At 43.4% G+C, this 25,793-nt stretch overlaps 1 protein-coding gene across 3 annotated transcripts in view; it reads left to right on the top strand.

The window, feature by feature from the left end:
• Positions 1 to 5,736: 5,736 nt before the first annotated feature.
• The window catches only part of lrp8 (low density lipoprotein receptor-related protein 8, apolipoprotein e receptor), a 215,003-nt gene continuing 194,946 nt past the window's right edge, over positions 5,737 to 25,793 (top strand). For all 3 annotated transcript variants that reach the window (XM_089001780.1, XM_089001782.1, XM_089001781.1), the window contains exons 1-2: positions 5,737 to 5,924; positions 6,620 to 6,745. In XM_089001780.1, the coding sequence (XP_088857906.1) occupies positions 5,858 to 5,924; positions 6,620 to 6,745 (193 nt within the window). In that variant the 5' untranslated portion in view covers positions 5,737 to 5,857. The remainder of the gene's footprint in view (positions 5,925 to 6,619; positions 6,746 to 25,793) is intronic.

Here is a 25,793-nt window from a genome sequence, read left to right on the forward strand (position 1 = left end):
AAGAAATCAGTGGTGAAATTGTGTTCATCGGTCATCCGGGCATATTGCAATCCATCTTGGCTGCAGGACAGTGCAGCAAGTCAGACTGATACTTACAGACCTTTTAGTGATTACTTTTCCATCCTGTCTCTTTATCTGGCTCTATTTGTCTCTTCTCCTTGTATTCCGATTCCCTTCTCTTGGTCACCCATCTGCTATTTCCACACTTAATGTCTCTTCACTTGTGACTTCCTGTGTTGTATCGTTGGGGAAATTGCAACACATTTGCTGGGAAGCAAATTATCTGGCTTTCCTGCAGTGTGTAGTGCCATGTAAAATTCTTGTGTGGCGTGTGCACAGCCATTACAGCTGGTGACCCAAAACCCTGATTGAGGTCTTATCGATAGCTGGCCAGGTGCCTGGTGCTGGGGGAAAATGCAGTCAACATTTCAACAACAAAATATTGCTTATGCTTGGAACTTTTAGTATTTTTTACCTTTTGTAAATTAATTCATTCTTGGTTGTCCATGTGAAGTGCTTTGTTACAGCTTCAGCTGTTGTTAAAGCGCAATATAAGTCAATATGTATTGTATTATATTGTATTGTATTGTATTGTATTGCAGTGTTTGAAATCACGTCTGCCCGGAGGCCCGGAGCATACGACTTTTACGTCGGGCGTACAACTTTCAAAACGTCTCGGCCCAGGTGGCCGACAACTTCTTCAAGAAAAAAAAAAAGATTTTTTTTTTCAAATCAAATGTTTGCTTTATTCAATAAAGTAAACGTCCGAAGCACTCAACTAAAATATATATATATATATATATATATGACATAATAAAAAAGTGAACCCCCCAATAAAAATACAATTCAAGAGTGTTAATAATAATAATAATAATAATAATAATAATAATAATAATAATAATAATAATAATAATAATAATAATAATAATAATAATACATTTTAAGTGTTATATTGCTACCTTTGGTAGGCAAAGCACTTTACACTGTTTCCTGATTTACCTGTCATGACATTAGGTGCATCTGGAGGTTTTGGTCTTTAGTTCAAAGTAGACACGGTCACAAGAGAAAAGATTAAGCCCTCAACCTCTGGGTTTGGATACAAAAATGTCAATCAATATCATTTTTACTGTTGTACAGGTCATTGTGCATTAGGAGTATATTTCTTTTGCACTTATCTTCTGTGTTTCTACATTTTTATTTCAGTGATCTCCTAGTGCAGGGATGTTAAACTCATTTTTTACGCGGGCCACATTGTATTTACGGTTTCCCTTCGAGGGCCGTTATGAATTTGGGGAAATCATCCAAATGTCCTCCACATACGACATACAGAACGCACAACAAATTAGTGAATAACTACTTCGGAATCTTCTAATCGGAAGTCAAGAATAATGACTGTAATTGTGGTTTATACGTGAGAATTTGAAAATTTTGTTCCGACTTTAGTATCATGGCACTTGACATGCTTCATTTGCTTTCACGGGTGGGCCAGATTTGACCCCCGGGCCTTGACTTTGACACATTACGGACTCCTCGTCAGGAAGACGTTTTCTTGTGGACAGCGGGGCATGTGGATCTGGTCGGGCCCCTCCCTCCTTCGCAGGATTGCACACATCTCCTCACTATGATCGTTTGGACCATTAGATGGCCGGAAGCAGTCCCCCTGTCCTCCATGACGCCCACTGCCGCAGGCAAGAAGACTTGTGGATGCGGGCCTGCCTTGTGCGCAGCTAATGGCTCGCCCCAGGTCGGTGACTGTGTGCTTCCACGGACGGGAATTCAAGTGGAACTTTATTGTTGCCTCGATCACAGTACTGATAATCGGCGCAGATTTTTTATGTGCTCACGGACTACTTGTGGACATTGCTAACCGCTCTCCTCTGCGATGTGTCTATGGGTCGCACTCGTCCCGTGGTTCCGCAGGAGTGGCGTCGGCGAATTTTTGATTCTATTCATTCCCTCTCACACCCTGGCGTCCGGGCATCAGTCAAACTACTTGGAGCCAAATTTGTCTGGCCTGCGTTACGAAAGGACGTCAGGAAGTGGGCAGCTGCACGTGTGGCATGTCAGCGCGCCAAAGTCCACAGACACACCCGGGCAAGCCTGGAAACTTTTCCAATTCCGGCCAGGAGATTTGACCACGTCTATGTGGATCTGGTGGGGCCCCTCCCTCCTTCACAGGATTGCACACATCTCCTCACTATGATCGTTTGGACCACTAGGTGGCCGGAAGCAGTCCCCCTGTCCTCCATGAGCTCGGCAGTCCGCGCATTTCTCTCGTCCTGGGTCGCACGTTTCGGCACGTCATCCGATATCACTTCGGACAGGGGCCCCCAGTTTGTGTCCGAGCTCTGGTCGGCCATGGCACAGTCCTTGGGTGTGCAGGTACACCACACTATGGCCTACCAGCCGCAGCCTAACGGCATGTGTGAACGTTTTCACCGGTCACTTATAGTCGCGCTATCGGACGGTAACTGGGTCAACCGGCTTCCGTGGGTCCTGCTCGGGTTACGTTCGACCCCAAAAGAAGACCTTAACGCCGGTTCGGCAGTGTGAGTGCTTGGCCAGCCGCTCCGCGTCCCTGGTGAATTTCTGCCTGAAGCTTTGGGTACACCTTCTTTCCCCCTTTTGCCAGGAGAGCCCCTGACTCCAGCACCATTTCACCACTGTATCCCCAAAATATTCATTCCATCTGCTCTTAGGTCAGCCCGGTTTGTCTTTGTGCGTGACGATGCCCACCGTTCTCCCCTCCAGCCGCCGTACGATGGCCCGTTTAGAGTGCCTGAACACGGTAAAAAGACTTTTGTGCTCGATATGGGTGCGCAAAGGGAGGGCATTTCAATTGACAGGCTCAAACCGGCTCATTTAGTTGCGGGAGAGGACATTTCGCCGGCCGAGGTTCCACGTCGCGGACACCCTCCAAAACCTCCAGCCTCACCGCGCCATGCCAGGGTTGAGTGTCGTTCCCCCACTCAGGTCTCACCCGGATCACCTGCCCGAATGAGTTCACTTTCACCACCGAACGATGGACTACATAGTCGTCGTGGCAGGCTGGTCAAGCACCCTGCTAAATTTTCACCTTGACCTTCCTTCCGGGTGTTCTGGGGGGGCTGTGTTGCGGGCACTAGGACCAGGCATCTCACACAGCAGGTGCACGGGATGGGGCGGGTTTATGTCACATATATTTCACTGCATTTTCTGCTTGAGTTAGATCCACTTGTAAGCCATTGGATTAAACACGTCTCCACACTCAGTCGCGTGTGCTCTTTCCTCAACGGCTACACCTGCGTTTTTCTTTGCAATCCTGCTGTCGCGCACTCGAGGCTGTAAGGCAGGACTCGAGTGGCGAAGGAAGGTGGGAAGGTTTGGATCCGAAATACACGGCGAGACAGATTTTCAGGAGCAAAAGTCTTTACTGAGACACGCATGCAAAGTAACAAACAAGGGAAAGTAAGTGAGGGCGCCTAACTATGGCAGACCTGACGGCAAGGTAGTCGCGAGGGTAGCTTCCGGAAATCTCCGACAGAGATGGTAATGTGCGATCGGCATTTATAGTCAGAAGGCACAATCAGTGAATGACAATCAGCTGTCGGAGCCCAGGTGAGAGACCGTCTCCATGGAGCAGCGGAGGAGGTGATGGGTGGGGCGGGGCGCGCCCAGGACGGCAACGAGATGTGACAGTGCCCCCCCCCCCTCAACGGACGCCTCTCGGCGGCCCACCAGGCTTGGATGGGTGAGCCGCATGGAACGCCCGGGTGAGAGATGGGTCGAGGATCCAGGAATGTGGGACCCACTGACGTTCCTCCGGTCCATTTCCCTCCCAGTCGACCAGGTACTGCACTCCCATGCCCATGCGCCTGGAGTCCAGTATCTCCCGCACAGTGTAGACCGGTCCGTCGTCCAACATCCGGGTGAGACGTGGGGGGGTGGGCGTGGGGGCTAAGGAGCTGGTTTCCACTGGCTTGAGGAGGGAAACGTGGAATACGGGATGGATCCGCATGGTGGGTGGCAGCCGGAGCCTCACCGAGACCGGGCTGAGGATGGCCTCGATGGGGAAGGGACCCGTGAAGCGAGGGCCCAGTTTGGCTTAAGTCCCCGCTAGCCGAAGGTCCCTCGTGGACAGCCACAACTCCTGCCCGACCTGGTAGCTGGGTGACTGTCGACGACGACGGTCCGTGACCAGCTGGTTCCTGGACGGCGTGCGTGACAGGGCAGGGCGCGCCCAGGACGGCGACGAGATGTGACAGTGCCCCCCTCTCAAAACCATGACAGAATGAACTGACCAACCATCGGATCCCGCAGGTACAACGGACCTGTCTCATTTCCACCCTGTGCCTGGCAATGCTACGTCCACGTTAGCTCACGCCTCGTCGAGTTTGAATTGCGTCACTCGACCAGCCGTAACTTCCACGTCAACGTCCTGCCAAGACCTCCTTCCAGGTGGCCGTCCAGGGTGACACTGGGTGTCTGGCAGTGCACGCCCACGTCCAGCCAAGGTGTTGTCGTGCATGACGAATTGAGTCGCATCCACGATGAGCCGTGCAACATCCGCGTCAATGTCAATCCGAGACCCCACTCACCACTGGATCCCGGAGCGGCTCAGGACTGGTCTCGTTTCCCCGGTGCCGGGCAGTTCACGCCACCGTCGGCGTCCAGCCGAGACCTGGTCCCATACGGCCGTCCGGGGTGCCACTCTGTGCCTGGCAGTTCGACGTCCGCGTTGAGCCATGCGTCGTCGCGTGAACGTGCGAGAGGGATCGCACTCACGCCCACGACGATCCATGCCGCGTCTTCGTCCACCCTAGGCCGAGTCCCGTTCCCATCAGGCCGCCGCCCGTCGTATGCTGGAGAGGCAGCGGTTGCCGTTTCCACCATTGTTCCCTGGCGAGTGGACCTTTTGGGAGACTGTTGGGACTTCTGGAAGCAGCCCCTTGAAGGGGGGGTACTGTCATGATCTGGTTGGCGACCAACGGGTGGCGCAGTCGGCCCTGCCGGCACCTGCACAGGTGCTTGTCGTCCCAATCAGTGGCGGACTGCCACGTTCGGATTGGCGACCAACGGGTAGCGACGTCAGCCCTCCCTGCAGCCTCGCAGGTGCTGGTCGTTTTAATCAGTGACACTATAAAGGACTCACGGCACGACCATTCGGTATCGGTTCATTGTTTATTGCATGCTTTGTCTGCAATCGCATGCATAGTATGCTGTGCATGTGGTTGTTTAACATTGGCGGACCTTTGTATTTTTTCTGTTCAGTTTATTTTGATGTTTTACATTTTGTTCCTGCTGACTTTATTTTAATATAATTTGTCAAACAACCTCCTGCTCCCTCCTGCCTGCTTTTTGGGATCCGCACCCGCCATCACCATCACGCAAAATGTGACACCTGCAAGGTTTCAAGAGACAACTTCTTATATAGTTTAATATGTATACTGTATTTTACTTCAGATAAAACAATGTCATTAGTTCATTTATGAGCAACACCATAGTATAACTTTGAGCAGGTGCAACCTTGGAGTCAGGTGACAAATCTCAAAGTTAGGAAACCATTTTCATCATATTCCGGGATGCGTCCATCTCATCATGACTCAGCAATGTTAGCAGGTACGACCCCCCAAGCTGGTTTTTAAACTAACTGCCAATTACCATACTTACCACCCTGAGCCTCAGCCATCCCGCCCATAAACGTCACTGATTCAAACGGCTGCTGAGGCAGAGGCAGAGAAAGGGAGAGAGAAAAAAGGAGGGTGCCAAAGCGGGTCGTACACATTTTACACATAGAGAGCTTCAACACCAGACACAGTGACGTCTTGGGGGTCACTCGGCGGGGTTTCTACTGCATGAGCAAGCGAGGGACTTCAAGATGTGGAAAGAATTTGGCAAGCTCGTATTATTTCATTTTCTGCTTTTGGAGCTCCATTGCGCGAAAGGTAAGACGTTTCACCTCATTGGGAGAGAGTGGTAATCACGCACCCGCTAGACGACCGGGGACGTGTGGTTCTCGTGTTTTGAAACAAAAGAAGGGAAAAACAGACTTGCCCTCACACGCAAATAAAGGGGAACCAGAGTGGTGACACTGTGCTGGAAGGCAGGTGTAGCTGCCCTGCGCAAGCGAGTAAGGACAGTCTGGAGTCTGCACGTGTTATACATGTAGAGCGTGAAGGATGTGTGGCAATGGGCAGAGGTGAACATTTAATATTTATTTATTTATTTATTTATTTATTTATTTATTTATTTGTTTGTTTGTTTGTTTGTTTGTTTGTTTGTTTGACATATGTGGTAGAATTTGCATTGTTAAGTCTTTCAAGACGGGATGCCAAAGTAGTCCAATGACGAAGTGAACAAAAAATACATATATTCATGCATTTCAATAACACGTCTGCATGCAAACACATTTTAGATGTGACATGATGTAAATAAAAGGGAAACTAAAACTTTAGACCCCACACTGCATTTAAGGTATTAAAACATGTTTTACCATCCATTGTTAGAATCTAAAATGAGCCAGCGCTAAAATAGTTATATAGAAAGACCCTTTAAATTTTCATTGCCATTGTTGATAAGAATTTTGTTTCTAAATTACAGGAAATGATACTTTTCTGACTCCTTGCTGTATTAAACACAGGAATTCATACAGAATCACAGTGTGAAGCTGGGCAGTTTAAGTGCAACAATGGAAGGTGCATCCCAACCCTTTGGAGATGTGATGATGATGATGACTGCTCCGACAACAGTGATGAGGAGAACTGTCGTAAGTACCCTTGGATTTTTTTTCATGCTATTGTTTGCTGTGTATGATATCAGATTTCATTACAATTCCAAACTAGACCCCCCATACTACATCAAAGAGTTTTATAACATTAAGCACTTTGCTCTATGAAATCAGGTGTTTGTTACCTTGCAGATGTTGGAAAAAGTTATGCTGAAAATAAGCTACTTCTCTCATTGAGCCCCATTGGAATCTCACTGAGGCATCAGTGTGTAGGTCTTGCGATATCTAAGACAAAAGGTCATATGGCCTCTGGAATTTCCTTAATTCTCACTATATTTTCCGCTCTGCAAAGTGGGATTTTTCCCCACTTTAGAAGGCAACTATCACTTCTCCTTTTTTCCTGCAGCTGCAATGACTGTTTGACCAGTATTATTACCCACCTTTATAATGGCCTGAATTCAGTCATTTTCACCTGAATTAAAGAATGTAAATAAAGTAATGTAAAGTCATGTTCATCATTGTGTAATCTGGTGAATAATTCAACATTCATTAATGCAAACATCTCTGCTTGTATATGTGACAATATTGAAAGTGGCTGGTTTTGTCCTCAAGGTCTCTGCGTCTTTTGTGTGTTGTCTGACAAATATCATTTTAAAACACATAAAGCCATGTCACATTTCCTAAAGTTGAAGTGGTGGTGCAGGGGACGGGGAGGGGGCTTCATTTCCCCCTTGTACTGCTTCTGAATGCCTTCAGGAAATTGCATGGACGACCAGACGAGTAATTATCACTTATGTATGTGTCATGGCACTAATTGCTTGAATGGTTACATTCATGGCCAATTGGTCCATCACTTGTCATCTGAATCACATGAATCGTTCTGTCACTTCGGTCGACTGGCCTTGAATGTCGCAGGACTTTCTGATATGATTTTTGACATTTTCAGTGACAGATTAGGATTATTAGGCATCCTGTTGGCAATATCAGAAAGGAAGTGTTGTTCGATTTATGAGTCTAATTGCATGGACAGAAAGAGTTTGCTGAAAAATACTGAGGCCACAAATTTAAACAAATATTTATCACAAATGGTTACATACTTTCCTTTTGTGTTACTCTTTCACTTTTTCAATGACTCATAGGTCTGAAAGTATATTTTACTTGTACACCACACAGCCGTGTGCATTCTACAGTCTTATAAATTTTGAATTGTATTTGTTCCCATTGTCACTTTGCTCTCTTTCTTTTACCTGAAAATATTCCTCACTCTTAGAATTATATCCTCCTCATTTTTATGATTTCCCATGGACAGTAAAGCCATGCATCGCAAACGGCTAAGAGAGATTGAGCATCAGCTGATGATTCGGTCAAAAATAAATCCAGTGGCATGACTGAGTCCTGTTGCCAGAATGATGCTTTGGGGCTGGCACAGTGCCAGCTCTTACAACAGATGCCACTCTGTATCACGAGCAAGGCCCAGTGAAAATTGAGGGCGGTCACAAAAATGATTGAATATGTTTACATCAGAAGAACCAGGATGATGTCAAGCCGAGGTAATGTAAATGTGTAAATATGGAGAACGATACTTTTGGCAAATTGAAAAAAAGAGAACTGTTTTTGAAAATGAAAATGTGCAATGGAATGTCTCTCATATTAGTTGCCGATCATGAAACAAACCTGATCAAACCGAATTGTTTGGATGCCCCTTCATTATATCATGATTGCTTCTTCTTGTGGGTTTATTTATAGGATTTAACACATCTGAACAAGGCTACCGAATGGTTAGATATGAGATTCAACTTCTAAAACATTGGATTGGATTGGATGTGCCTTTACTCGTCTTACAGTGGAGAAATTTGCATTTCACAGCAGCAAAGTTATGAAAGTAAGAGAAAAGGAAAGAAAGAAGTAGAAAAAGAAAATACAGGATACATGATGCTAAAAGAAATTTTTTTTTTGGCATCATGACACAGGAGCTGCTGCAAAGGCAGCCACTCTTGCAGCGGCATCTTGAAGTCAAAAAACAAAAAAAAAACCTAATTAACAAATAATATGACAACACAAAGACACAGAGAGTCATTCATTCTTCAGCACTTTCGGTGCCCTCTTTGTGACATGAAGCAGTTCTAGATGAAAGAGGAGAGGATCAAAGCATCCTTTTCTGCAGTGGATCAGGGAGCTAAATGTTGAAAACAAACATGCAGCGGTAGCATCCATTGACCTAAGAGATTGCCTCACATCTCCTGTCCCACGTAAATCCGCTTCAATTCCAACCCGTGACAGTTCCACATACACATCGGCACTCTGCGCTGACTCTCCTTTCTTCTTATCGGGGGCTCCTCAATCCATGCATCCATCCAGCCGCAGACTGTCCAACAGCACCGACCTTTCCGTTGTTCCATTACAGGCGCAAAAAAAGCACAATGGCCCCAAAGCTGTCCAGCGATGACAGTCAAATGGCACAGACATTCCTCCCATTCAAAAACAGTACTGGCATTGTCATGCTGCCGAAATGATGAATGTTGTGGCCAAAAATGCTGAAAACAATCCGTATCCATTCCACACCGACGCACAACAACACAAAGTAACAAAAGAAAACACAAAAAACAAGACAAAAACAACAAAAAAAAGCAAGGCTCATGAGAGCACTTGCTGACGGCTGCCTACTCGGGCGCCATCTTGGACTTCATGTTGCAGATACTCTCAATGTATGAAGGTACTAATGTACTTTGCACCACTTATTTTAAATATGATGAATAGTAGCATAATATTACACTAAATCAACATTTTTTTTTCAAGCATACATCATCCGCCCCGCAAACCCTACTGGCCAGTTCAAATAACCTTACTGACATTGACATCAAAGAGAGCATTCTTATCTTGTTAAATATTCGAGTCAACCCTTGGATAGGATCAAATTTGAATTTGCAGATACAAGCAACGAGATGGGCTGCCAGTGCAGATAGAGTCTGAACTGTATGTTACATTACGACTGTAGCGACCGGCTCCTCCAACTGCAGCAAAACGTCAGGAAGTCTTCCAGAAATACTTGCTGAAGATTGTGATGTCTTTTGTACTTTTGATCAAGCACTCCTCTTTCCCCTCCAGCTCCTCTCCTCCATTCTCAACTTGCCTCTTGGTAGATTCCTCTCTTGTTGCCCAGGGAAACGACAAAGCACTGTTGATGGTAGTGGGGCTTTTTCAGTACGAGTATGCTTTCTTTGTTGTGAATGCAGCACTGCTCAACATTTGTGAACACATGGCAAGTGTCTTCCTCTGTGCAGCTATGTATGACCTATATTTCAGATGGGGGAATACAAAAAAAGAGGCCTTATCATTTTGACAGCAGATTTAAGTGGATTTAGACATGCCTAATCCTACACGCCACAGGAAAAAATCTGTATCTGAACCTGGTTAGGTTCGCTTTCAAATGTCCTTACCCCCTCCATAATTATCAGGAAATATGAATATGAATATCGATCAGTAATGCTCACCAGTCATTTAATAGTAATGACTCAAATGATCATTTAGAACCATTTGATTGAAGTAAAACTAAGACACATCATCAACAGAAATAATTGTGGTAGTTGCACCGGTGGCATTTGTTTACATTGAATTCTTAGCGTGTACATGTGTTGTGTGTTTCTGTACACCATATGATTAGCGGTATAGCAATGTGTGCAACCACATGACAATGAATCGGGGCAGGTCAAAGGGGGGCAGCGTCTCCTCACGAGTCATACACTAGATTCCCATGAAAGGGACATCACAACACATTTCACGCGGCTGCGCCTCATGTCATGTGTAAGTTGAGGAGGGGTTTCACATGTCATTGTGTAAGTTGTGGGGGTGTCATACCGACACATATGCGTGCATGCACGCATACACACACACACACTCACACACACATACACACGCACGCACGCGCTCACTGTTGAACACAAAGGTCACATTTCTATGTGTGAGGTCAAGAGGTCAAAATGAACAGCGGGTAAAATAATTGCATAGAAGCACACATGCTGAGAACGAAAAGCAGTAGGAAGAAGTGTTATAGCACTACATTAGAGACATTGAAATAGAAAACACAGATACCCGAATGGGAGGTCAACTCTCATCATGTTTGCAGATATTGTGAGTACTCACCCATGTTTGTGAACCTGTGTGTGAGCTGTTGCAACTGTTGTGTAGTGATGTGTAGAGAACAGTACACAATGCTGTGTTCATCTCATCATTCATCAACACAGTTGTATGTCTATGTGGTACTTCAAGAACTGACAAACAAGGACACTGTCTTAATACAGGGTGGTTGTGACTCAACTCACAACAAGCACCAGAAGGGCAGATAGTGAGCAATTGCCGCAAAAAGGAAACCAATTTGTTGCCACTCGCAGTTGAAGTTTGTTTTCAAAAAAAGCTAAAACAAAGAGAATTGCACGTTGTGTTTGTTAAAAACCACAATGGGATTTCTATGACGCCCCTTTTACAATCTCAAAACAGTATTTGATGATAACATTGGAACTTAACATTGCTCTGTGTTATGCCCATGCTCTCTTTGCAAGAGCCACACTTTTGGAGCAAGGAGGAAAACATTTGTTTTATTAGAGTTGTGAGTGACATGAATATAATGTGATTCATTGATGGCAGCAAATAATATGTGTAGATTTCGTCTCTTTGTGTCACAAATGTTGCCCGTGTGTGGCCATCTGCATCGGTGTATTCCAATAGCCATGGATAGGTGAGTTATCTTCCTGCTCTGATGGCACGTAAATGTACACTTTGTTATCGCCACTTAAGTAACGGACATTTGACCAACGGTGTAGAAACAAATGTTGACAGAAAATATAGCAATGCTCACAAGTAAATATTCTTTATCATCTTCAGAAAATGCCTTAATGTTATTGCATCTTACTGGGCAGTAAATCGGGTTATATACGGCACCTAGGGGGGCAAGCCATGCACGATGGAAAGAGGCTCATAAAGCATGAATAAAGATGCAAAATTGTTGAATTTGATTTAATATTTCATTATGCTCCCCCCGTAAGTTTCTATGAAGAGCAGTGCTTTAGATAGATGCTTGTCTTAAAACCCCCACATGTTTTTTTCAAGGAGGCAAGATTTTTTTTTCTTTTCACACATTTGGGAAGCCATGATTGGAGAAAGACAATAAAGCGAATCAGAAAATGGATGGATGAACTCTTGAAACATTGGCTGAAATACGTGGCCAAATGACCAATGTTTGCCGATTATTTTATTCACCCTAGCAATTTACGTCAGTTGTTCACAAATAACACTGGCTTCATCATTTATTACACATAAATCTATTCAATAACCTTGTATCCGTAAAGGACAACCAACACCTCCGAACAAGTTGCGTCCATAATTTGTAAAATCACTTCAAAGATTTCATCGCATATAGCTATATTTTACGTTTTAAGACTCGCGCTGAATATTCAGGAAGTCTTGTTTTCGAGTTGATGACGATGCCCGAAGTGACGTCACATTCGGAACGCCCCCGACCGAGAAAGCGACACACAATGCATTTTGGGTACTTTTTTCATCTGAAAACACAGTGATGATCGCGAAATTAGAAGGAAAACTACATAAATAAGGCGATGGTGAATCGTGTGGCAGCCAATTGCGGTAACACGCAGAAAGAAGGTGTAAGCCAATTTCATATACTGGACAAAACGCAGCTTGTTCGCCATCTTGTGCATTTTCTGGGCGCTACATCGGAGTCCAGATCTTCACCGGTTTCATCCCTTGCAGACAGCTCGAAATCATACGGAAGGACTTCTTTAATCGATTCCAAACATTTATGCTTTCCTCTTCAGAACTATTTGAATCATATTCATAACTGAATTACTTACAAGAAAGCATCTTCTCCGAATCATACCTCTCTGAAAGCCATTGTTTTGATTCTGAAGCAGTGTGTGACCCATAGTGACCCATAGTGACATCAGTGTGTGACCCATAGTGACATCACGAACAAGAGGGCGGGACATCTGGGAATCTCCCCAGTTTCAAGCTCATTTGTGGCAGTTTTGGCATTTTTATTGGTGTTTTGCATTTGACTAAAAATATCAGCCTGCGTGTTTTGGGTATTTTAGATGCTATAAAACGTTTTTCTGATGTCAGTTAGGAAACAACAAAAATTGGTGTTGGTTGTCCTTTAAATGTGTTTAATGAAATGTGTCAAGACTATTGATATGGACATGACATTTAAAAGCCAGTCTTTGTATATTCAATCTGACAATGGTAACACACATGACAAGGATTAATGTTTGTGTAACTTTGTTTAGCAGGGAGGACGTTTTTAGCAGTATATTTATAGCCTACCTTGACCATTCATGGTCAAAAATCATGGATGGCCAAATCCCTGTATAATTGATGGCCATAAATGCACTGGAGTGAAAATATATTTGATACATTATATATATTTTTAAATTCATTGGTCGGTTAATCAGTTAATGCATATTTTTCCCAGCCAAAAATCAGCAACAGTGTTGACCTTGAAAAATCCATTTGGGTCTGGCCCTGTTATGTGTTATGAGTGTGGTCACGGAACAGATTAAACTCATATATTATGTGAAGGCACCACTGTATAAGAAAGAATCAGTTTAGCTATGGCTGGTTATGTAATTTTTTTTTGTTTTCTATCTTTGTGTAGTACAGATTTTTGTGTGCACCAAAATAGGTATTTCAGGTAAAGTATTCCTAACTGTTTATAGTCACCTTAAATTTATTGTAGTACAGTCATAAATTATTGTTTCTTGGATTTCAGACTGATGCTCCGTGGTGTAAAATTACATGCACTATGTTCTTCTTCTTTTCCTTTCGGCTTTTCCCTTCAGGGGTCGCTACAGCAAATCAATGTCCTCCATATATCCTGGTTTTGTGCATCCTCTTCTCTCACACCAGCTACCTTCATGTCCTCTTTGACAACATCCATAAACCTCCTCTTCGGTCTTCCTCTCGGTCTCCTGCCTGGCAGTTCAAGGCGCAGCATCCTTCTCCCGATATAGTCACTCTCTCTCCTCTGGACATGTCCAAACCATATCTGTCTGGCCTCTCTGATCTTCTCTCCAAAGCCTCTAATATGAGTTGTCCCTCTAATGTACTCATTCCTGATCCTATCCAATCTGGTCACTCCCTAAGAAAACCTCAACATGTTCACCTCTGCGACCACCAGCTCTGCTTCCTTTCTTTTCTTCAGTAGCACTGTCTCCAGTCCAAACATCATGGCTGGTCTCACCACTGTTTTATACACTTTTCATTTCATCCTAGCTGAAACCCTCCTATCACACATCACACCTGACATTTTTCTCCAGCCGCTCCAGCCTGCCTGGACACACGTCTTCACCTCTTTTCCACACTCTCCATTGCTCTGGACAGTTGACCCAAAGTACTTAAAATCCTCCACCTTCTTTATCTCTTTTCTCTGTAGCATCACTCTTGCACTTGGATCCCTCTCATTCACACACATATATTCTGTCTTGCTGCGACTGATCTTCATTCCTCTCCTTTCCAGGGCATATCTCAACATCTCTAGTTTCTCCGCCACCTGTTCCCCTTTCTCGCTACAGATCACAATGCATACAAATAACATGCACCATGTTACAAGATGGAAATAACTGGCCATAGGATACACGAAAGGCTAAACTGTGAATTATATTATGACAATTTCTTCTTTTGAAATATTTACTGAAGACATCATCATATAAAATTTACTAACGTTTGCTACATGCTGCAACCATTTTTTCACATGAGCCCAAAATGTTTGATATTGACAAAGGTGAACATTTGTCAATATTATCCGCTATCAACCAAGAGTATTCATGATGCTAAATAGGTGTTGGTATAGCAGTGTAAAGTAGCAGCGGGATAATTTTAGCTGAGGTCATTGCTGGCCTAGGGTGATTCTGTCTCTCTGTCTATTGATACTCTCGCACATTCTAAGTCCAATTTGTGGCTTTTGCCCCTTTAACTTTAACTGTCTGCTTTGCGAGAATGTGCAGTGCAACCAACATCTGTACTTGGTGTTTCTCTCTGCGTGCTTGTGTGTGTGCTTTATTGCGTTGTAATGTTTCATTTTGGTCGATATTGACTGCGGTTTGCTGGTAACTGGTTCAGGGTGCATTGCCTGAAGATGGCTGGGAGAGTAGTGTTGTTTGATAGCCCCCAAGAAACACTTCATATTTATTGATGTGTTTCCATTTGACAGTGTTAGAGAGTAAGGAATGAAGTTATACTTGATCATACTGTATATACATATAAAAGACAATTACAACATGTCAGGACTGATTGAGTGAGTCACATACTGGAAAAAATAAACCAAATCCATATGAGGATAGGCAGCTCAAGAACCACATTCATTTATTCATAAGGAGTATGTATTGTCATGATCTGGTTGGCGACCAACGGGTGGCGCTGTCAGCCCTGCCCGCTGCCTCGCAGGTGCTGGTCGTTACAATTAGTGACACTTAAAAGGACTCCCGGCACGACCATCCGGTGTCGGTTCATTGTTTGTTGCATGCTTTGTCTACAATCGCATGCATTGTATGCTGTGCATGTGTTTGTTTAGCCTTGGCGGACTTTTACACTTGGTTTTCTTTTGATACTTTTTTCTGTTCAGATCATTTTGATGTTTTACATTTTGTTCCTGCTGACCTTTATTTTAATACAATTTGTCAAACAACCTCCTGCTCCCTCCTTCCTGCTTTTTGGGATCCGCACCCGCCATCACCACCTTGCAAACCGTGACAAAATGACCGGACCAACCATGGGATCCCGCAGGTACAACGGACCCGCCTCATTTCCACCCTGTGCCTGGCAATGCTACTTCCACGTTAGCCCACGCCTCCTCGAGTTTGAATTGCGTCACTCGACGAGCCGTAACGTCAACGTCCGGCCGAGATCTCCTTCCAGGTGGCCGTCCAGGGTGACACTGGGTGTCTGGCAGTGCACGCCCACGTCCATCCACATTATCGTCGTGCATGTTGAATTGAGTCACATCCACGACGAGCCGTGCAACGTCCGTGTCAACGTCAGTCTGAGACCCCATTCACCGCTGGATCCCGAAGCGGCTCAGGACTGGTCTCGTTTCCCCGGTGCCGGGCAGTTCACTCCCACGACGGCGTCCGGCCGAGACCTAGTCCAACACGGCCGTCCGGGGTGCCACTCTGCACCTGGCAGTTCGACGTCCGCGTTGAGCCATGCGTCATCGCGTGAATGTGCGAGAGGGATCGCACTCACGCCCATGATCTTCGTCCACCCCAGGCCGAGTCCCGTTCCCATCAGGCCGCCGCCCGTCGTATGCTGGAGAGGCAGCGGTTGCCGTCTCCATCATTGTTCCCTGGCGAGTGGACCTTTTGGGAGACTGTCGCGACTTCTGGAAGCAGTCCCTTGAAGGGGGGGGGGGGGTACTGTCATGATCTGGTTGGCGACCAACGGGTGGCGCTGTCGTCCCCGCCTGCACCTGCACAGGTGCTGGTCGTCCCGAGCCTTGGCGGACTGACACGTTCGGATTGGCGACCACCGGGTAGCGCTGTCAGCCCTGCCTGCTGCCTCGCAGGTGCTGGTCGTTACAATTAGTGACACTTATAAGGACTCCCGGCACGACCATCCGGTGTCGGTTCATTGTTTGTTGCATGCTTTGTCTGCAATCGCATGCATTGTATGCTGCGCATGTGTTTGTTTAACCTTGGTGGACTTTTACACTTGGTTTTCTTTTGATACTTTGTATTTTTTTCTGTTCAGATGATTTTGATGTTTTACATTTTGTTTCTTCTGAGGGGTGGCCCGCTAGCCGAGTGGTTAGCACACCGGCTTCACGGTGCAGAGGTCGCCGGTTCGCGTCCCGGTCCGGCCTCCCTGTGTGGAGTTTGCATGTTCTCCCCGGACTCGCGTGGGTTTTCTCCGGGTCCTCCGGTTTCCTCCCACACTCCAAAAAACATGCATGGCAGGCAGATTGACCACTCCAAATTGTCCCTAGGTGTGAGAGTGACTGTTGTATGTCTTTGTGGGCCCTGCGATTGGCTGGCAACCAATTCAGGGTGTCCCCCGCCTCGTGCTCGAAGACAGCTGAAATAGGCTCCAGCAACCCCCGCGACCCTAATGAGGACTAAGCGGTACGGAAAATGAGATGAGAGACATTTTGTTTCTGCTGATCTTTATTTTAATACAATTTGTCAAACAACCTCCTGCTCCCTCCTGCCTGCTTTTTGGGATCCGCACCCGCCACCACCACCCTGCAAACTGTGACATGTATTGCAAGAATCGATTTATTAAAACTGTTGATACATAGTTAACATGTTCTTGGGATTCACTTGAAATGTTATAAAGCTATTTTATACTGTGCTTTTAGTCAAAGTTTTTCACTTGAAGTATAAGTCTGTCATTACACCTCAAAAACAGTGGGTGAACATCTGACAGCAAGGCAGGAACTAAGATCAAACAGGCAACATTCATGTGACCAGAAGATGCCTTAGGACAGGTATCAATATAGATGACACAACATCGTTCTTATGTCTGCCTTATGTTGATGCTACAGTTGCTCTGCAAATGAAGCAATAGGAACATTTGGTTGGCCAATCACAGCCACGACCATTAGGGCCAAAAAAAGGGCTGGAGAAAGAGAACATTTCCATTTGGAACTCAAAGAAAGATGTGTTATCCTCGCTGAAGCTAATGATAACTGGTTAGGTAAACTTGGGTTGGATGTCATATGTTGCTTTCATAAAAGGTAATCACAATTACAAATTGTTCAGAGGCGCTTTAATATGTTTAGGGCATGCTTTTCTCAATTTAAGTATCAAGCATTTAAGGATATGACACACTCAATTCACACCCCATTTAATGCAAATGAGCCATCCCTCATCCTACCTCACATACTGTTGGACCTTTGGCAAGTACACATCTTGTTACCATGACAACTAGTGACGTAGCCTGCAGTGCTACACTTAGCATCCCGTATCAAAACAAGCCACCATGTTCAGAAAAGCACAATGGAGTCCCTTCAAAGAAAGCAGGGACTCCATTTTTCATCATTGAGCTCGCACCAATATTGACAAATTATACTCGTCAATTACTGTGAAGACTTGTGTATGTGGCGGTACCAATTTATTTGGTTGTTTAATTTGACACTCAATAGGGGAGGAGGGACTCCAAACCAGGTGTATACAAGCAATGATGTGAATTTACCATAATTGGTCCCCTTTATAATTTAGAATATTCTTATATATAATTAGAAAACAGTCAAAATGTAGTCCAGTCTTGCTTCAGTTCAACAGATCATACAGTATATTTAAATTTGTTACAACGTTTAATGACCGTGAAGGGCTGTTGTCCCCCTCCCGCTCCTTCATCTGTCTGACACAGTATCATGGCAATAATCTGCAGCTAAGATTAACCAAATACACTCCTGCGCCTCAGTTCGATGATTTACAGTTGCTCTAATCTTGTTTTGGAGTGTGCTATGTTCCGACCGGGGAATTCAGCTGCACAGTGACTTTTGAAATCAGCAAAGGATGCTGTTGAATCAATCATTCCGGGTAATACCTGTGGGCTGAGTTGATGTTGACACCACAATAGAGTTATGACGTTCTGTATGTCATAAATGCTCATCGTAATATTTTTGATCATTGTTAAAATATGATTTTTTTCCCAGCATTGCGTGATCTAGTATATATATATATATATATATATATATATATATATATATATATATATATATATATATATATATATATATATATATATATATATATATATATATATATATATATATATATATATATATATATATATATATATATACACACACACACACACACACACATCATTTACATCTTGAGACGAGAACTGCACATTGAAGCTTTTATACAGGTGTTCCTTGTTGTTGGTGCTGAACTGAAAAATACATCAAGATATGAGTATTTGGTGTTCTCCACTACATTTCATATCCCAGATATTTGCGGACAACTTCAACAACTGCTATATGAAATCCCACTAGATTGTTTGGCAAGTAACTAAGGCTGCATTTTTTTCTTCAAATCAGATACATCCTCAGATTTTTAGGTCCATAACAGTATAAGGGCTGCATTACTGACTGATTTGACACGTTACTGTAGCCACAATGCTGGAACGGAGGCGTCAGGCATGCTTCGTATTTTTATGTAATTGTGACAGCGGCAGCATACAAATGCTTGAATGGCACCATCTCCTAAAAGAGTACAAGAACCATGTATTTGCTCCTCCATCCAGGGTCTGTTTTCATTTTCTTCAAGGTTCTCCATTCTTTCCCCCTTGGCATTACAAAGTGCATTTTGCGCTCTGGTCCAGCAAGTTTTGTCTTGGGACGAGTGATGTCATGAACAGGCAAAATCAATTAGTGTGTAATAAGTCTTCAAACCTTGTTGCAAAAATCGGATTTCACCTGTTTTGTTACTGTTCAGAATACAAAAGCGCCATTCAGTTTCTACTCGGATTCGCTAAAAAAATTCGCTAGATTTCGGCTGGCTGCCTGAACAAGGCATCAGTTCACCTTCTTCTCTTGATTGATGTTCTTATTCACTGGTTCCATTTTTCCTATGCTACAGCAAATTAATGGTCCCGATTCACAGAGAAGGGAGTCTTAACCTGCCTGCACTCTTACTACTTTGTAGAGCACTATCTGCATACGCTATAGGACTATACAGGGTCTCTGTCAGACTTCATACAGCCGCAGAGTTCAGATTCAACAGATACTATTTGTTTGGAACAGCAAATGAATGGCCTGGTTTCTGTTAGTCATGAGATGTTGATATCTGTGTTGAGTGAGCTGAGTGTGTCACTTTGAATGTCATCGAGTCATGAAAATGTTATCACATCAAATGAAATCAATCAGAGCATTCCTTAAAGGAAAGAAGAAAAAATAGGGCATTCATTGAAGCTGCGGCTCATAATTCACTGCGTTTTTTTGTGGAAAATAGGGTACTTTCTTTTTGCTTTATACTGGAAGGACCAACAACGGTGTGCAGTCCCGTCTGTTATGACCCATCTGCCATCATTTATGCCTTGTTGCCCATTCAGTTCCACATTGTGCTGCATTCATATCAGATGAGAAAGGCAATCATTCAGTCTCTGAGAATAATAATAAAAAAGTGCTACAACAGTCCTGTTTTGGACTGTTGAACTTCATTTTCCAATGAAAATATGGTAGTCAAAGATGCTAATCGTTTAAATGCGGTAAAGAGAGACAAGCTGCAAAACCAATGATCTTGAGCTCTGAAATGAAGAAAATAAACCCTTTTCATTAATATAGAGCACATGAAAATCAGAGCTAAAACATTTTGAAATAAAAATCAACAAACCCCTGTTTATTCGCCAGGTTTTTGTGAAATAAGAAATGAAATAAGAAATACTGTTTACTGTAAAGGTCATGTAAAAATATTTTAACCATCATTGTCAGAGATGACCTATCCAAATCAAATGGGCAAAATAATCCCAATGAAATAGACAAAAAAGAAAGTCAGATAACTCTTTCAAGGGAAGGAATTGCTACATTCGGCAGTTCATCATGTTGTCAGGTACATGAAGGGAGTATTGTAGTTGAAAATCTGCATTCCCTCATTTTACTGCAGATGTGGCTATCTTTCTATTTCGTTGATCACATTCAAATCAAATGTGAGTCAGCGCACACCAGCCGCCATTTTAACTAAAGTTTTACCAATTAACACAAACACATTTTTCACAGACAAAAAAATCCAAGGCATTAAATAAACCACAAAACACACAGAAGACAGTCATCATCAAGTGGGATATTATACAAGATGAACAATATTAATTTTATGTTCCTCAAAAATTGAGGAAACAATTGACAAAAACCCACCAGGGAGGGGACCAAAACATTGACACAATATTGAAGAAGCACTCCTGTTTAGTACATAGCCAAAGCAAAGTTTTCTTCATATTTTATCTCCATGCGATAGGGTTTTACCGCAAGCATGCCCTTCTTTCACAAAGACAACCAACAAAGCTTGGCTACATAAATAAAACAAATAAAAACATAATAAATGAATGAATGAATGAATGAATGAATGAATGAATGAATGAAGCCGGAATGAGGCCTTCAAGTCAAATTCAAGGGAATCATGAACACTTATAAAGAGCAGAATTTTCATTTCAACTGGAATCCTGCTACTGAGTACTGGTACACATTATTTTTTACATTTTTGTTTTAAATGCCTGTCGAAATGCTTTTAGTGAGCCCCCACCTTGTCTCATCATAGAAAAAAAAAATGACACAGAACACTGGTCGAAGGATGCCAGGCAAATACGTCAGAAGGAATAAATTCTCACGCAACAAACAAAACATTTGGGTTGTGTATCAGAAAGGAAGATAAGAAAAATGTTATTTGCTTCACAATGGACCCATCCATCCATTCATTTTCTGTACAACTTATGCCACATGAGTCTCGAGTATGTAGGAGCTTATCATAGGCGACTATGTCAAGGTGTGTGTGTCTGAGTAGGAGAGGTGGTCAGTAGGCTCGTGAGTGACTATTTGGTCCATTAATCTCTTACTGTGTGTGCCTGCAATATGCTTCAGCAGTGGCATGTTTTAAGCATTAGTGAGAGAGGGACTAAATAGTGGACCAGAGATGGTCATTAGCTGAAAAGGACTGTTAAGCTAGTGACCCTAGAGTTGGAAATGGACGGTCTCGACGATACCCTACTGCCTCCGCAGTCTTCTAATGGACTGAAAACAACCATTGATGAGACATATACACATATCGCAGCCATGTGAAACACACACACACACACACACACACACACACACACACACACACACACACACACACACACACACACACACACACACACACACACACACACACACACACACACACACACACACGCATGTCAGTAATCTGAAGCTGTTCAGCCTCAATCCATTTTTCCTTCATTGTTGTAGGTGTTCATTTTAAAAATAAGAGCACACATTATATTATGACCTTTTACTTCATCTGACCAAAATCATCACCGTTGTAAGCATAGAGATGATAAGGTATGAAACATAACCAACAAATACTATGACTAATATATTCATTCATTCCATTTACAAAACGCTTTATCCTCACTAGGTTCGCAGGGAGTGTTGGAGCCTATCCCAGCTGTCTTCGGGCACGAGGCCGTGGACACCCTGATATTGCCTACGGGCAATTTAAAGTGTTCAATCAGCCTGCCATGCATGTTTTTAGAATGTGAGAGGAAAAAGGAGGATCCAAAGACTGTACAGTATCACTATGATCCAGGTTAATTTTTGATTTCAGACAATGCTGAAACCACTCCCAAGTTGAGACCAGGACAGAATAGGATGAATGTGTGCAGAGATCATATTTATTTTGCAGGGTTCAATGAGTATTGAGGTGGACAAAAAAGTATTGAATTTACTGAACAATGGAATTTCTGGTCATTTGTGAAAAATTGTTGTAATAAATTGGTTGTGACAAAATTGTGTTTGTGAAATGAATATTAGAATCATACAAATATTAGAATCCCTAATATTTAGCGCATGTTGCTGCTGCTTTCCATATCTTGTCCATTTCTCCGATATCTTTGCAATAGTACAATACTGTGACTGTGATTCATTGGTTCTTCCCAAAAACCTTTGAGTTTTGTATGAAACTCATTCAAAAATGTTACTTATGTTTCATAATACTTACTGATCCTTACATTTGGTGACACACTAAAGAAGCAAATGTATGTGAAATAACGGCTTTTACCTCACCCATGAGCGGCAACAGTGAGCAGGAAGATTCCGCCACACATAAACACGGGATGGGATTGCTGTGCAGGGATGCAACCTGCTGTTAGTCTGCATGATGCTGCAATTGTGCTCTCAGCATGGGTGTACCTGATTTGGAAAATGGTAAATCCAAGAAGCAGATGAACCCTGATTCCATGGACTCACACGTATGTGTTTATGTTTGCGTGCGCGTGTGTCTGGGTGTGTGTTGTGTGTGTGTGTGTGTGTGTGTGTGTGTGTGTGTGTGTGTGTGTGTGTGTGTGTGTGTGTGTGTGTGTGTGTGTGTGTGTGTGTGTGTGTGAATCAGAATCAGAAAACCGTTATTCGTCCCACAAATTTGCAGTCCACAGCAGCAATTTAAAAGGGGATGGGGTGGGGGGGTGAAATTATAGAAAACAATATATTCTAAGCATAGTAAAATAAAAATGTCAACTGTATACTGTAAATGTGCAAAACTGTTTCATGAAAAAACTGTATATAGTGCAAGTATCAAGAAAGGCATATTGATATATGTAGCTGTATTGCATCAACCCATATTTACAAGTGTCCAGTTTTTGTTTTTTTTCACATGTGATTATTGAGAATTGCGAAGCCTGACAGCAGTCGGTAGGAGCGAGCGGCGGCACCTCTCCTTCTTGCAGCGTGGGTGTGACAGTCTCTGGCTGAAGGAGCTTGCTACCCAGTGCTGTCAGGGTGGGCAGAAGGGGGTGGGAGTGGCTGTTGTGCGTGTGTGTGTGTGTGTGTGTGGGAGAGAGAGAGAGAGAGAGAGAGAGAGAGAGAGAGAGAGAGAGAGAGAGAGAGAGAGAGAGAGAGAGAGAGAGAGAGAGAGTGAGAGAGTCCATGCCCGTCCGAAAGTGAATAGGAGGCCAACCACAGATCAATTTGCTTCTTGCTTGTCAGTACAGCCTTGAAATGCATGGCCCCCTGTGACCCAGATTCAGCCCTTCATTCTTCTTCATTGGCACTGTGACATGACTTCAGAAGACTGGAAGGACTCAGAGGGAAAGATGAAAGTGAGATGGAGAGAGGAAAAAAAGAATGAAGGAGATAGTGTATTGGATCACAGCTGATGGAAAAAAGGGAGGAATCAGCATATACATGCAAGTGCAGAATGGGGTTATTGTAAGGACAATGTGAGTATAGCACCTGCATATTGAGAATTTTAGACCAAATCACCATGCATGCTCCAAGTGCATCAGTTAAAGTTCTGCATACATTGGATATTTACTTGTTGGGAAAGGGTTATTGTTTTACAGTACATATATGGGAAAAGAAAGGACTGTCATGATTCTGTTCCTGAGCATGTCCAGCAAGTGGGGGAGGAGGGCCTTCCCTCCAGCATGCACACCTGCTGCCAATATTTTCTCAGTTCAGCAATGTACTTAACAATAGTCTTTTTTCCAGGTCTCGTCCTCTTTAACTTGTCATTGTCATTTTTGTCCAAATGTATCAGTCCTTTTTGTATACTGAAGGATTATTTCAAATTATAAAAGGCAAAAAAAGTCAGTCATCTTTATTGGCAAATATAATAATAATAATAATAATAATAATAATAATAATAATAATAATAATAATAATAATAATAATTAATTTGTTTAGTTAAGCCTCTGCCATGGTATTTTGCTTTTCTCAATGGCATGTCATGACAATAATTATCATGATGTGCGTCTTCAATAATGTCATGATGTGTGTGTTCCGCCATGTTTACCTAGCCTGTATAACCTTCTGATACGCAGAGTGAAACAGGTTCATTCTTGGAGCCATCTGTTAACCATTGATGCACTGCATACTGGACACTTTGTGAAGACAGACTAATACAAGCTAGGAATTGCTTTGGAAGAATGCTGCCTCGGTGTTGCGCCATAATCTTGATACTGCCCTTCTGATGAAATAAATATGTTGCGTGTCCATGATGTGAACACACTCGTGATCGTCCAGCCATTGTCTGTAAATCATGTGTGTCCGGAATTTTCTGCAAATAAAACCATCTAAGGTACTGTTCATCGACTAGAGCTTTTATTTGGATTACCAAAATACTCATCATCCGATATTAACGAACACGCGGAGGAGAGAAGGCCACTCTCCTCCAACAATATATACCTGTCCACTTGCACTCATGAGTAAATATTGATGTCATTCTGTCTATGATCTTGGTCTTGTTTGGTTTTTGTGTAGTTTGACTCATAATTTTGTTTATATTCTTGGTCTTATGATATACATGTCTCTTTGCAAGTGCTTTTTCTTTATGCCTTGTTTTTTTCCTGCTCTCATCTCAGAGATTAGAGAGGGAAAAAGAGAGAGAGAGAGGGAGAGAGTGAGAGAGAAAGAGAGGCAGATGAGAGACACAAACTAGGAAGCTCAGCGCTTTCTGTAAATACGTTTTGTTGCACGTGTCATCCTCGTGAGCGCCAGGAGCGTGCCCCTCCCCTCCTGTCTCATCCTCCTCTGCTCCTGGAGGGGGCCCCTCCCCTTCCTGCTCTCCGGACTCACTCACCTGTTCCCCATTTCCTTAATTGTGCCTTCTGGCGATAAAAGCCACCCTTACCGTTCGGTCTGCGCCGGTGTATTCTCGGAAGTTTCCCGTCACCCAGCCGCACGCAGGTCTGTTTCGTTGTTCTCCTCCTTTGCCTGATTTTCTGTTTTGCCTCATGTGTCTCAGTAAAGACATTTATTGAATCACTGTCTCCACCGAGTATTTCGGATCCAGCCTTTACTACCTCCCGTCGTACCTCGAGTTCTGTCAACACTCCTCGAGCGGACGTGACAGCACGTTTATTGTAAATATTTTTGGTGTGGATGATTTGTGTCTACATTTCATCCTGATACTATGTCAAGGACATATCCGGTGGCAAACAAGTCTCCAACCTCTAAACTAGTTGAACCTCAATGTCAATGACTTTTCAGTTTGTCAGATGCCTCAGTGTTTAAAAGATTTTTATCATCGTACATCACTCTGTCAAATTCACATCCCAATTCTTTTGGATGATTTTCAATTAAACTATTGTAAAAAAAAATATAGATTGTGTCAACAATATCCAGTGTAGTTTGTTACTCTTCTGTGTTGAGTTGTGGCCTCTTTGGACATTGTAATATTATCATACTACATTCGATATGGTAGCTCCAGAATACACCAGAATATATCCATGCGCACCAAATCCAGCAGACATTTAAACAGCTTCTTCCCCCAAGCCATTAACTCTTTGAACTCTTTCAACAGTAGCCAAAATGGAACTGGAACTGTATAGTGCCACTTAGCAGTTTTTTTTTACGACGATACTAGTGCAGCGTGTTCTACCGGAAACA

This window comes from Hippocampus bargibanti, linkage group LG07 (genome assembly GCF_051943395.1).
Source record: "Hippocampus bargibanti isolate YZ-2025 linkage group LG07, ASM5194339v1, whole genome shotgun sequence".
In the NCBI taxonomy this organism is placed as follows: domain Eukaryota; kingdom Metazoa; phylum Chordata; class Actinopteri; order Syngnathiformes; family Syngnathidae; genus Hippocampus; species Hippocampus bargibanti.